Source organism: Numida meleagris, chromosome 2 (genome assembly GCF_002078875.1).
Source record: "Numida meleagris isolate 19003 breed g44 Domestic line chromosome 2, NumMel1.0, whole genome shotgun sequence".
Lineage (NCBI taxonomy): Eukaryota > Metazoa > Chordata > Aves > Galliformes > Numididae > Numida > Numida meleagris.
In genome coordinates, this window is record NC_034410.1 from 16,133,403 (window position 1) to 16,148,145 (window position 14,743).

The 14,743-nt window shown below is 42.8% G+C and overlaps 1 protein-coding gene across 1 annotated transcript in view; it reads right to left on the reverse strand.

Annotated features, from left to right (window-relative positions):
• Positions 1 to 14,737, reverse strand: part of GPR158 (G protein-coupled receptor 158) — a 186,915-nt gene extending 172,178 nt beyond the window's left edge. The window contains exons 1-2 of the mRNA XM_021387850.1: positions 13,737 to 14,737; positions 525 to 630 (exon numbers count right to left, since the gene is read on the reverse strand). Of these exons, the coding sequence (XP_021243525.1) occupies positions 525 to 630; positions 13,737 to 14,584 (954 nt within the window). The 5' untranslated portion in view covers positions 14,585 to 14,737. The remainder of the gene's footprint in view (positions 1 to 524; positions 631 to 13,736) is intronic.

Consider the following 14,743-nt stretch of genomic DNA (forward strand, 5'->3'; position numbering starts at 1 on the left):
AGAGGGAGCCAGGCACAGGCCCTCAGGAGAAAGAAGCAGGAAGGAATCAAACTTTTAGTTAGCTCTGTCAAAATGCTGGCATTTCTATTGAAGAACAAGAATTATGAAACCCAATTCTGGTATTCTGGACCATTCTTCAAAGAGACCAAGCTTCTCTGAATAAACACCACTAGCATCTCAAGTTACTTTTAGTGTACTTTACAAGGCTGGCCAGTCAAAAGTGATATATTAAAAGACTGTTTTCATTTCAAATATAAAATAATGGTTTGATTCAGATGAAGAACTTAAGCCATTTCACTCTCCCTATAAGTTGATATTTCTGTACAATAACTTACCTTCTGTTTTATTTAATGTCAATTTTCCTGAAATGCAAGCATTTTTAAATCTCAGCCATGGCACCTTGCATGAAGAGATCTTTGCAGCCTATAAACCACATTCAAAGTCTTAAAATACATAGCGTTTTTACTACAAAAATCATTCATAGCAGAAAGACTTCATTGAAGTGTAATTCCTTACAAACATACCTCAGAGTTGTTGAGATGACACCTGTGTGTTCCTGAGAACCACCCCTCACTGGAGCACTGGTCGATATCCACCTTCTGCAGATTTATGTCGACTTTAACAACACCTCTGGAAAAGAGAAAACAGCCTTGAACACAGTGACTACATCAATATGTTAAACTTCTTTACGATGCTATAACCTACAAAACAGAACTACATTTTTCTTCTAAATACAGAATTTGATAAAATGTCTAAAAAGAGAAATGAGGAGATCCATGTTCCCAAAGCCAAGCTTGCAGACAAATTTTTGTGTTAGACCTTACTGAGATGCATTACAAGAACTCTAAATCTCATGCACTCAATAGATGAAAGGTGACAGGTATGAATAAGTTATCCACTCCAATAATTTAATGCCCTTCACATTTTACAATGCAGTAAAGAACTAAAATAAATACAGTGGACGACCTACACTCTTGTCTCAGACACAGGCAGCCCCACCAGCTGACCCCAGAGGCACACTGAGCATCGGGGCCAGGCCGTACCCAGCGCCAGGCATGATGGCCATGCCAATGACATTCTCACTTTTGCTCCAGGGAATGCTATTTGCCAAAATAATTGTGCAAGAAGTCATTTCTGCACTCTACCCAGATGCACCCCAACCCTCCAAAGACTTCATGTGCAAGAAATAAAGAATTACATCAGGGCCATTCAGGTTCTCCTTGCTTAACCATCACCACAGCTACATATGTTAGTCCTGCCCTCTCCCCCACAGAAAAGCCTCATATGTCCTCCCTTCCTCAATTCCAGAAAGCTACAGCCATCTGCAGATCACTTTCACTCCAATATATCCCATCTCTGATGGGACAGACTACATGTAGGACTTAGTCCACTACCCTTAGCTTTACAGACCGCATGAGGCAATCTCCTCATATCTGCAGAGGGAAACACCATCCACGCGGTTCCCTACCACCACAGAGCAGGGCCCATGTCTCTCTGTAACCCTAGGCACTGCCAAGCACAATCCTGGAGAAGGCTGCTAGCTGGCATCTCTGAAGCCCAGAGATGTATGACTGAAATGCTTCTAACAGCAGTCTGAACTACAACAAGAACATTCATGTTTTCATCATCAAAAGTTGATTTTTATGAATGCAGAGCTAACAATCCAGTTTCAAACTCCATGCTCCATTTTATAAACAGCTTAGAAATCATCAGAAGAAAAAAACTCCAAGTTCATAGTCATTTTTTTTTTTAAATAACTCCAATAACTCCCTTATTTTTTCCATAATACTCTCCACATTAACACTGGATGTGGAACATTTATTTCATCATCTTGCAAGACTACCTGTGACTGCTTCGCTGCTCTGGAGTTGGCAGAGATGTCAGTATGCAGCTTTTGGTAGATCATTACATGGACTCGCCTGTAATTGATAAGAAATCAGCGCAGAACACTTAAGTCTAGGATTCCATTTCCAGTCACCAGTTTCAGCCACATCACACCAAAATTTTTATTTCCACAAACCAAACTTACACAGCTACACTACTGCCCTTTCAGGCTGCTGACCGCCCTCTCAACTATTAATCCTCACCTCCAAAGGCACAAAAACAGGGTAACTTCTGCTCAATTTGCTAATGTCCAATTTCAGAAATCAATCATTTGCACACAAGCTGCAGTTAATAGTATATAAATGGTACCAGTTGCACAATAAAATCCTTTTAATCAATTTTTTTTAATCCTCTTCTCTAGATCTTCCAGAGGCTCTGTACAAACCATTTGCAGAGCTCAGCTGATTAAATATAACCATACTATTTACAGAGATCTGCTTCCCAGCCCTTGGGATGCACTAGAAGGTTTTCCCAAGAGCTCTCAAGGACCAATGACATGGCCCAACCTCACTCACCTCAAAGCATATTGCCTCTTTTTGTTAAAACAGTGTATATGTAAGAAATGTAATAATAATGTTATAGAGTCATATATTTGAGGGGTCACTTTTCAACAAAATCAGAACAAGCCCAAGAGAGAACTTGGTCAAAACCAGAACAACACTTCTCCCTCATACCTGGCACCAGCATGGCCAAGTGCAAAGTGCCCGCAATAGCTTTATCTGTATTCTGGACATTCATCTTCAGACATGCTGTACAGTCACTGGAGATGTAGAGTATCATCATTTAAGTGACCTGATTAGACTGACTCAGGAAAAGACATACCTAACAGCAAGCTAGTACAGATGTTCTTCATCCCCCTTCTCTCTGCCTCCGGCCTAGAATTTAAATAACTTTTAAGTGTACCCAGTACTGCATTATTTGAAATGAAAGCACTGGTTCTGACAAACTCAGTTTGAAATAGTACACACCATACTTTTGGAAGCCTACAGCTTTGTGCATTTCTTACACTTATTTTGGACACAAACCCGTTCAGGGACTGCTGGAATTAGTCTTCCCCCACAGCCAGCCGCTCTTCCTGTGTTGCAGGTGGCCAATGACCTCAAGGGAAAAGCAGCCACGCTGTACACCTTAGTGCTCTGTAGGATGCTTCCATCAGTGGATTATCAGCTTATTTTAACCCGGTGACAGGGTATCTGTCCCAGATGCCCATGGGGCATAAATAAGCAGATGCAACTAATTTCCCAACAGGTCGCATAAAGATCTTACCAGGTAGGTTTCTGATATTTTCTGGACCTCCTTGAAAATAAATACTAATGTGTAGGCTGGGAAGAGGACCTCCTCCACAAGTTAATGAATTCCTTGCGGCTGCGTAGAGAGAGCTTAACCTGCAGTCAGAAGGACTGGGGCTAAAGCAGCTCCTTGCCTTCTTAAGTTCAAGTTATAGAAAAGCACTTCAGCAAGTGTCTCAAGCATTAGGTTGTCATTCTGACTAGTCTAAAGAAACCAGTTGACAATAGATGTGGAAAGGAAAAAAGTGACACTCACAATGACAAGCTCATCTGAGAGACTCTGAATACCATAGGGAAGTACGGCTATTTCCTTTACAGGAAAGGTACTCGTGTACATTTTGTTTTTAAACGGTAGGAGAAGAAACTCTCCCTCTACAAACACATGTAAGAAGAGAGACAAAATAAAGAAGTATGAGTTAACTAATCACTGCTAGAGCAGGAGAATTAGTTACAACACACTCTCTCCACCTCAGCAAGAGTTTGCTGCCTGCTAACATCAGCCTCTTCCATGTCCTCTATCCAAGGTGCAGTGTCCCCTGGAGCAGCAGGCCCACCTTTTCCCTGACCCCAGTTTTCTTGCTAATGCACTTACAAAAAAATCTTAGCTGCTCTTCGTGTCTCTTGCCAGATTCAACTCCAGATGGGCTTTGGTTTCCCCAACCCCATCCCCGTCTTTGTATTATTAGGGTTACCTGACCACATTTTCACCTCCTGCACACTTCCATTTTACATTTCAGTTTTGCCCACACAGACTAGAAATTACCAAATACTTTCACCATCCTTATACCAGAAGGACAAACTATTCTAATTAGAATGAATACATTTTTCATTTGAGTTTGTGTGCAAAAACTGCTTACAAGAACACGTGCCTTTCCACAAAGCCCATCTTCATCATCTCAATGTGAACATTCCTGTCTGTTCTAACTACTCTTCTTGTCTGCTGCTCTTATGGCACAACCTGAACTTCTCATACGGTTCTGCTGTTATTTTTCAGTTTTATGAATTTGTCATGAAAAAAATCTACAGGAAAGAAGGGCAGTCCAGAAGTAGGACTATAAAAACAATCTCTCATGACAGTTATTAAATACTATAGGCTTTCCATTTCATCTTCCCAACACAGCACATTAGTCCTTTCTCACTGTACTTCTGCAATATATGTTTATTTTGTGATGACATCACAGTTCTGTTGAGATAGTAGCAAGGTACTGCAGCAACTTGATGCATAATACTTTCAAAAGCAGAAGGTTTAAGTGTATGTGTGGCATTTACAGAAGGCATCACGATGGTACAGACACACTGCTTTCATTGGGGATGCTTTGCCATTTTCAAACACTATCTCAGACTCACACCCCACCGTTGTCACACAGAGTACACCAGTATGTACATGATGATACATTTCTGAAATTCATCTGTGATTAATGCAGGAGCTGGCACAACCTGATCAGCCACCCACATTTTCAGTTATTTTTTGATTCAGCATTTGGAAAATCAAATATATGGAAGAACACATCCTCCTAGTATGTATACAGACTAACTACCTGTAAGTGCTACATTTATTGAACTAACAATAATAGTAGCTCTGCTATTTCAATAGAAGCAATCGAGACAAACGTCAACAGTACAGAAGTAGACTCAGCTTGTCAGCTTAACACATTCATCCATACTGACAGTGCTGCTGGCTGAACCCAAGCCACAGTGGTAAGTTAATAACAATATTACTGGTAATTGTGGACCATCTGGCAAGTAAGTATATTTGGTTAATCTCCTTATAACTATAAATATTTGTTTTCTGTGACAATTTTACAGCCCTTACACAAAAAAAGACAAAGATTACAACTTCGTGTTTACCTTTCTGGACAGCTACAGATAGGAAAGAATTAACAGAATTGTACATAACAGATAATCATTGAAGGATGATGTCATCAAGGATTTCCTGTCGGATCAGAGGTTTGATTTAAGAGGCTTTTGTGTCTGTCTTAATTTCCAGTAGCACTGTTTGTTGGCACTCTGTTCGCCTCAAAATCCATGCCAGAAATTGATTTAAGCTTATTTCCCCAACCTACCAGCTATCTTGATAGTTTCTGTAGTTATAATATTTCATTGTAACTTGTTGTAAACCATGTACATACAGAGGAATTTTCACCTGTACTGTCACATCACAAAAGATCAGAAGGAACATCTTCCTATTCTCCCAATCCAGCTTAAGCCAGGACTGCAAAGAACAGGCTGCCAACATTTAAATGGTGATAAACAGTATCTTTGTCCTCTAGATCTTCAGAAGGTTTTGGCACAGAGGCTGTTACAGCTCAGCTAAGCAGGCATTCAAGCTTTGTCTCCTAGGTTTGTTCACTTATTGCTGTATCTATAAGCATCATGAGCAAACAAGACAATTTGATACCAATTATATGGCTAAGATCTGTGTAACAGTGTAACCAGTTCTGCTAATACACTCTATACATGAAGGGCGTTAAGTCTACTAATTGCAGAATCAGAGAAACTTTCTGAAATTTCAAAATAAAGGGAAATACATAAAACAGTTCATTTGAAGCTAGACCCTGGGGGAAAAAAATCTCTCCAAGTTAAAATGAAGCCTTTCAAAAGCACCAGAAAAGCATATGTGATCTGTCAGTCAAATGAGGTAACCCTGAAACCTTTGTAAGCATGAATCCTGCTTGCCTCAGTAGAATGCAAATCTCTTCACCATTTGTTATATTAAAGTAGGGGGAAAATAATTTAAAAAACCAAACAATTACTACTGTGGGCTTCAGCAGCCACACAAATGCCACAGGGCTTTTCATCAGGCACAATTAAGGTACCTGGTGTCATCATCATATGCTGAAGCAGACAACTCTCAAATTAAAGTGTCTTTTTAAATTCTTACCATCCTATCCATTCATCCCCATACGCTATTGTTCAAAAATCCTTCTTACCACAAAACCAGGAGATGAGAAAGGAGAATTCCCCACAGATGTCCTAAATCTGCAAATCCCCACACCTCTAGATAAATATACATTGCAATTAGCATAGCAAAAGTTTCCAGGGAGGAAACTTTCTGTGCACTCTCATGTGGGAACTGGTTCACTCAGAAGTATTAATTTTCAAGTAGTACACACTACTTAACACTTGAATCCACCTCAAAATAGCTTCAGCCTACCCAAAAAAATCCTGCTGTCCAATTCACAACAGCTGTCATTTAGCTGCAAGTTTTACTGGTAATCAACAGCTTCTGCATGTTCCAAGTTACTTCTGAAAGTTAAGATTCTACATCTCTTAGATGTCCCTAAAACTCATTACCTTCACACCATAACATGACAACCAGATTCAGATTACTAGGATATACATACAACGTAATTCTGATTTGGGTAGTTATCACCAGTTTCTTATTAATAGGACAGACAGACTCACCCAACTCCTTAGCCATAGCACAACTGCTGCTTCTCATCCCACTTTCACCAAAGAACCAGCTTTCACTAAAAATAAACTTAACTGAAGAGTAAGATAAAGCAGTGTGGGCACACAAATTAGGATTCACCTGCAAAGAAAATCCCTGTAGGCCATTTGTAACAGTACTACAAGGGCTGAATCCTTAAAGCTGAATCCTCTGTTGTCTACAGAATTATATGGGATTTAAAAGTCAGCCTCCAGATTTATGGCATGCAGTGCTGCCTGAGCACTTGGAGTTCCCTGCATTTTAGTTAAAGAACTTCCTGGATACTTTGAGGGGTGTGACATTTTTGCTAGAAGATCATTTCTGTGACAAAGCATCACCTCATTTAGGAATGAGGAAGTGTCAGTGATGGTAGGGTATCACTTACACTGGATTCTTCGTATGGAAGAGGTCTTGGAACTAACTTCAGGCTGTTAGTAAGAAATTGACATTTCTGAAATATTCCCATTACTGCCCATGGGGTCAACAAGAGGTAGAGAGAAAAGGCCTCAAGGAAAAGCACTGAAAGTAATATAAGAAAGAAGAGCTTAGGAACAAAAAAAGCTTAGAATTCAAAGGATCCCGTATAGGAAAGACAGCCTCAGCCTAACCATAAGCATTTTTCTGACTCTGCAGATTTAAAGTTAGTACAAGAATTTTAAAACTAAAAAGCAGAAGCCAGTTATCAAAAAAAAAAAAGGAATACGGAGCATAAACTTGAGCAGGAGATGCAAACCAAAAAGCGTTTTAGGATCAGCATGTTAGAAGCATAAAATCTTCAAGTATCTCAGAAAAAGGCAGCGTGATGTGAAATCTGTAAGCCTGGAGAGCAACCAGGATGTAGGAAGAGCTCAGAGTTAACAGCATTTGCAGAAAGCTTTTTTTTTTTTTTAAATCTCTGCACACTTTAGAGCCAACAAAGCTCCTACTTCTTAGCCACTCTGGAGAGCATTGATGTGGCAGAAGGTTGAGGATGTTATTCTTGCTTTGTTCAACAGGTTCAAAACAAAAATAGGTGAAATCCTAACAAGCTTGGCAAGCAATAAATAACACATAGCATGCACACAACTAAACCTGACCAACAGAGAGAAACTGAACGCAGAGAGTTTCCAAAGTGTTTTTGGAACACACAAGAATCATGGATCTCCAAGTAAATGTCACATAACGAATTTAAAAACAGAAAAGAAACCAATCAAATTATGCCCTGGAAGACAAAACTAAAATCATGGAGACCAGATAAATCCATACTTGATCAGATACAGTTTGGAAAAAAAAACTTTCTGTATTGCTTATTAGTAAACGGGATATAACCATGATGTGAGAACTCAGCATTTTCACTGTTTTCATATCGCTTCCTAAGTGCCTGCCAGAAGGTCTAACCCAACATCTTTGTTCTTATCTTCGGGAACACTTGTCAATCTCAGTTCAGGTTCATGAACAGAGAGAATAGGAGGTGACAATCCTGGAGCTGGATCTCAGATAGTAAGAACTGCCACATGCCCATCCCCTTCAAAGAGCTCTGACAGCCTGCTGTGCTGGAAGCCTTACTCCAGGAGGATGGGGTCAAGAACAAAAGATGGGAAATAGCAGTTTGACCTAAAAAAGCTAATTCCTCTTATTCCAACTTACTGCATTTGTGACAACAGTTACGTAGCACACAGCATGTGTTCCAAACCTCTCCTGGAGATATTTAGCTTCTTTCTTTACAAGGCCCACTTCTAAAGTGAAAAAAGCTGAATCATGTTTCTAATAAGAATACCCTGTTCCTTTTCTTTCATTGTTCTCCATCCATGACCTGATATGAAAAAAAGACACAAACATCACAGACCACTTTAATACTGGGGGGTTCTATTAAAAAAAATAAATCACTGAGTAGGCAATTCTTTGCTCTCACCTCTTTTCAGGAATAGAAATCCAAAATGCTCAATTCAAGGAAATAAATTATTCCTTTTCTTATTTAAAACCTGTTCGAAATCCACCCACATCTTCAATCACGCTATATGGGCCAGGGGATGTTATGGAAGAAAACATCAGCTTCACCATTTTAAAGCATCTTCAAGATTATATAACTAATGTGCGTCGTCACAAAGATTTAGTGAGCCTCCATGAAGAGTTAAAGTGAATTGTTTTCCTAATTCAATTCTGAGACTAGACTGGAAAGATTAAGGGGACATTTTTTCAGAGAAGATGCTTAAAGTCAGAACTTCAATCATATTTAAAACAATAAAACTACAAGTTCTGGCACTCTTTAAACCTACTTCTATGGTTATTTTACCAATCAATTTAACACCTGTGAAATACACAGAAATATATTCCCTAAGAAATTACTAATTTGTCGTAAGTGCTCCTGCCTCCTTGGTAGAATTTGCCTTGAATAACTAAGCACCCCATTATAGGACAGCACTGGAGTGGGCTGAGTTACTTTTAATAGTACAGTGGAAGTCACTGCATTACACTGCATTTAGGGAAGAAATAGCTGAATATAACTGCACAATAAAGACTAATCTTTGTGCCAAGGATTACCCTTTTATTAATCTAGGGAAAAAGGAGTAAGTGTCAGGAAGAAAAAGTACTGAGAGACAACAGTTGATTCAGCCAAACTTCAGAATGAAGGTAGCCAGAGATATTCCAGAACACAGAACTCTTCAAGAGCATAACAAAATTCAGCTTGTTGATTATATTCCTTTCTGCCAAAGCACCCATTATTCCACAGCATCCTCCCAGCAGTCCTTCAGAGAAGGACTGCAAATTCTGACCTGGATTTGGTGAAACACGGCAACATGGCCTTGCTAGAACTTGGAGAGGGAGAAGTATCCCTGTATCTCACAATATTCTGACCTCCTAGATGAGAAAAGTAAGCAATGCCCACTTCCCAAAGTGATGACATACTACATCACAACATTAAAGAAAATGAGAGTAGCACACAAGAGAACAATCTGAACTGCAGAAGCAATAACTCATTCATCAGAGTTTGGGAAAATTGATGTCATTGCACACGGCTGAAACACTAGTCACAGATGTGACTAATCTTATTCGAGAAACATTGGAACAATTCTTGAGAATAGGGACCATGGCAACAGAGAGCTTTGTGACAGAAGACTAGAGAAGGCAGGTTTGTTTAGCCTAGTAAACAAAGGTGGAGAAGGACCTGCTGCCTATAAATAGGTCGGGCAGAAAACGTCAGCCGAGAGCTATTTCAGACAGAAGGCTGTTCTGGAACAGGAACAAATGGATGAGGGCTGACTGAATGAATTTAGATCAGAAATCAGGAGAAGCTATCCAACCATTTAGGCCAGTGAAGTGGAGAGCCAAGAGGGAAAGCTACCTACTTTAAGATGAAGCTGAGTCAGCTGATCACATTAAGTGGGCTTGCAACGCAGAAGATTGGACTCTGTGACCCAGGAGGGTTTTAAAGGAAAAGCTCATGCTCCTAGTAGTGGACTACTTGTACACTTCCCTTCCAGATCAAGAGGTAATCCTCTCCTCCACAGGCATACTAGACAGCTGCAGCAATGAAAGCCTCCCATTTCCCCTGCAGGGGACAAGCGAGGACTTTTAGCAAGCAGAACTTACTCACAACATGAAGCTTTTCACACCCCTCCACTTCCACTGCAGGGCTGCAGAGAGACCAGCTGGATCACCACATGCTGCAATGAGGCTCCATGTCACTGTACAATATGAAGCAGCAGAGGAAGGTCACTGATGGATGACAAATGCTAGCATGTTCTATCCTCTGCAGTACTAGAGCTGTAGAGCAGTTAAACACATTAGATAGCAAATTCCAGCTGCAAACCACATCAGCTTAGAGTTTTGATGAAAGGAGAAGGGAACAGTTAACATCAGATTACTTCCAGTCCCTAGGAATCTTCTTGCTTCTACATGAATCTACAGTGTAAGCTGATGGGAACATTGTCTCCCTGCCTTCGGGCAGAGCCCAGACCAGCAAGAACAGACAACCAGCCAACAGTAAGCCCTGCTAAGCAGCAGGGCAGAGTCACCACTGTTAGTTTAGTGCTGGGCTGATGTGGTCCCAGCAGCCTCAGACACTGGCACAATTAACATGTCTTTGGTTTCTCTACTTCATCTTAGTGTGGGCCTACAGCTCTAACCTTAGGAATGCAACTTAAGAGACTATATTCCCTTCTTCTTGGCCTTCATTTCACACAGTTTGGCCTCCACCTTGTGTGAAATGAAAGACTAACAGCAAAGCATTTACAAGAGCCTTGCCTATGACAGCTACAACCCCGACACTTAAGGATGCTTTGCTTGTGACTGCACTTTCAGGAAGTCATTGACAACACTACTGCAGTAGCAGCATTTACAGAACAAAGCCAGTAGTAATTATTAGTCTTGCCTTTATTAAACTTTCCATTGCTACACCATGCGATGTACCCATCTGCTACAGCAATGGAAGTAAGGGCAGTGGCTTTTCCTTCTATAGTCTGAAAAGACTTTTCCACGGAGAAAATCGCACTCATGAATTTCTTACCCTAATGTACCATGCCATAAACCAAATGTCAGCCAAGACAGAAGTACATAAACTGTTAGTTTCAAAGGGGCACGCACTAAACTACCATCAACGATCTCATACCAGACTATTAAATGGAATGAGCATGTAAACTGAGCCATGACGGGTTCCTAACAGATGGTTCAGGGATATTTTGCTGAACCAATGCAGCTTCTGAAAGAGATGGAGAGTAATATATGCTGTTTCTAACCATATGGCCTTAAATAGGAATTTAAAGCTAAACTGTTGTGTCACTCAGACAGATGGTGAGGGGAAATAAGGCTTATTTCAAGAGGGACATTATAGCAATTAGTACTAGCATTCTAATAGCTAAGTTTTCGCTTTTTATTTTACATGCTTACATTTCAAACCATTTATTCTCTTAGGAATTCACTGAAGCTACATGTCTATCAAGTACCAAAAACATTTGCACAAATACTAAGATGTTCCACAAGTCTTGGAAGAAGTGTATTTCAGATTTACTATTTTCCATGGAGTTGCAAGGTTACTTTCTCAATATCTCAAACAAACTTGCTAAAAAGACATCTAGTACATAACATACTCCAAACCAGAAGCACTGGAACCCCTATTTAGCTTTGCCAGATTAAGTATGTATGTACTTTTTCACCTGCTTTCTTATATAGCCACCTAAAAACATACCAAGCCATTCTCTTAGAATTGCATATCAATTTACTTCTGGTTTTGATACAAAAAACAACTTTGTTAGTCCTAACTGTTCAGCAACACAGTAGTACAATAGTAATACAACGCTTCAAGCTTGTAGCGTACCCCACTGCAAGGTCTCCTAAATGCGAAGAGTTTCTCCAAGCTTAAACATGCTTAATGAATGCTTTTCAAAGTATCTGAACTACAACAAATTACTTAATTGAGGTGAATTCCACATGGTCAACAGAGGCTGGAAAGCTCAGGAAGCGAGGCAGTGTCCTGCACCCAGGAGGACCTCTGCTGGTGGCCTTGGTCGCGCCACAGGTGCACGCAGTGTGTTGAGCACTCTGAGCATGAGAACTACCACCACACCAAGAACCTGCACCACCAAGACCCTTCCCAGCACCATAAGAGCTCAGCACAGAGCTGAAATTGAGATTTGGGCTCTGCTGATTAAGAAACCGTCCTTCCACTAAAGTTCACAGCAAGGCTTTGTTCAGCTTTATGTCAAGGTAACTGAGGATAAGTCAGTAGCTGCAATTCCTGGTCCAGCCTAAAGGTTCACTGTTACATGAACTATCCCCCAGCAACAGAATGCTTGTCTATGCTAGCTTTCACCTGAATCCTTACAATTGTTTAAAAGGTCTCAGACTATGAGAAGTACCCTGAACTATGAACAGTACCCCTGGAGCACCTGCCAGGGTCCAGCAGAGCTCTGCAGTACAGCTCTTCTTTGGGCTTTAGTCTTGGAAGGAATTCAGCAAACAGACTGCAAACAAGGAGCCCCAGAAGTGTGAAAATTCCAGAGCAACAGGTAATTCCATAGAGAAATAACCACCCACTCTTTATTCAACAGATTATTCATATGTCTAAGAACATATGACTGCAATCGCACCTGTTTGATCCCAGTGGATTTCAGACTGCCAAAAAAAAAAATCAAGTGTTCACATAAAGAGTTGTGTGGCAATCCAAGTGTGGGGAAAAATCTCTTCCGTAGCCAACAGAACAGTGGAAATCTTCATCTACTACTGAATCACCGCATGAAGCAAATTCTGTGCTCTCCTTACTCCCTGAGGAAGGAAAGCTGCTTCAGGGCAATGGGCGTTCCAACAGAATTACCTATCAACCCCATTACATGGGTCATGGTACTATAACCTGATATCCCCTACCCCACAGGTTGCTCTCATTCCTCAGCCACATCTCTTTTTGCTATTAAAATTAGGCATGAGAACAAGCCTTCCTGTGTCCTCCTCTCCGCTAGTCATAGCCCAGTGGCAAGCTCCTGGAGATAACAGCCATAGAAAATAAGCAAGTCTTCAAGTATGCCAGGCATCATCTATACAGCTTTGTAATGAGGTGGGAGTTCTTTTAGAAACAATGCCCCAAAAAGCTTCTTAACTGCCAGTTTAGGCTGTGATCATATGCAGAGAGAACTGCAGCAGCAAACGCTTATTTACCTACAAGCATACTGACCGCTGACCAGGCTTGAGCACCCCACAGTGGATGTGCTCTGAAGACCAGAAAATGCAGTGCCTCAACCGGTTAAAATCTTGGCTGGCGCTGAGCTAGTTTTCATTATGCAGCAGAGTAAGAAATAACAGCTCAGTAAACATCTTTCTCTCGCAGAGAAATAACCTACAACCCACGATGCCTGCCATCCTCACCACTCCAGAAGCACACCAGGAACATAACCCACATACACACCTGTTTCAGTGAGAGTCGCGGAAGAAAACGCTGTTTTACGGACTGAGATAAAAGCAATACCACTGAGCAGCAGCTCCCTAAGGCACGTGAAGGTGACGCTCAACAGGAAGGCCTGGGGTTGCACTGCGGTGTGACTGAGCATGTGGAATGGGTGACCAGGTCACCCCAAAGGCACAGCACGCCCTTCCTGAGCAAGGGCAACACCAAGGACCCACCATGCCCCCTCCTGCACAGAATGCCAGAGGAGCCCTCCTCGTACCTGAATTCGGGGACGAGGTTTGGTTGCAGTCCATAGAAAGCCGCTGAGAGAGTCACCAGCCAGCCGGGCTTGTAATTCCCATTCTCACACTCCAGGTAAGGCGAGGACCATCTGATGTGGTTCTTATCAGCCGTGAAGCCCTCTCGCCTTTTCCAGCTGTTCTCCAAAGTTTTGGAGCCCGTGTTCAAGACCTTCTTGTGCTGATGCGGCCTCCACTTGCGTTTCAGGCCCTGGAACCACTCTGTCTCCAGTGAGTGGTTGGCCAGGCGGTGAGCAGAGGAGGACAGGTCCTGCAGGTGGATCTGGCTCTCATGCCTGCTGGCCTGGAGGAACACCTGGGGGGCAGAGAAGGGCTCCGTGCTGAAGGTGATGGCTGCCCTGGAGATGTTGGGGTCCCCCTCCAGGAGGCTCCTGATCAGCGCTCGGTACCACTCCAGATCCTCCTGCAAGTTCTGCTCCCGCGACTTATTGCTCTGCAGGATCATGTTGAGGAAGTTGGTGGCGTGGGTGAGGGTGTCCAGGGCGCCGTGCAGAGACGGGTGCGAGACGAAGCGCGACTTGCCGGCCAGGCTGGCCAGCTCGTAGCGCCCGGAGCAGTTGGCCCTCCGCAGCTCCCGGGAGTCGCCGGTGTAGAGGAACGAGGCCACGTCCTGGGGCACCTCCTCGGCGAGCCGCTGCGCCAAGATGGTGCTCTCCGGAGAGCGGCTCCGCGGGGCCGGGGGCGGATCGCGGCTCTTGATGTGATTGTAGATGGGCTGCCTGCCTCCCGGCGCCCGCCCTCGGCCGGCCGCGGCCCCGAGCCCGCGCTGGGCCAGGAGCAGGAGCAGAAAGAGCCGGAGCGATGCCATGTCCCCGGCGCTCCCGGTCGCGCAGACACGGCGGAGTCACTCAAGCCGTGCTTCGCATAGGCAGCCGCGGCGCGGCGGCGACCGAGCGGCCCCCGGCCCCGAGTCACCTGTGGCGGCGCCGGGAGCGGCAGCAGCAGCAACCCCGCCCGCGCCTGCTCC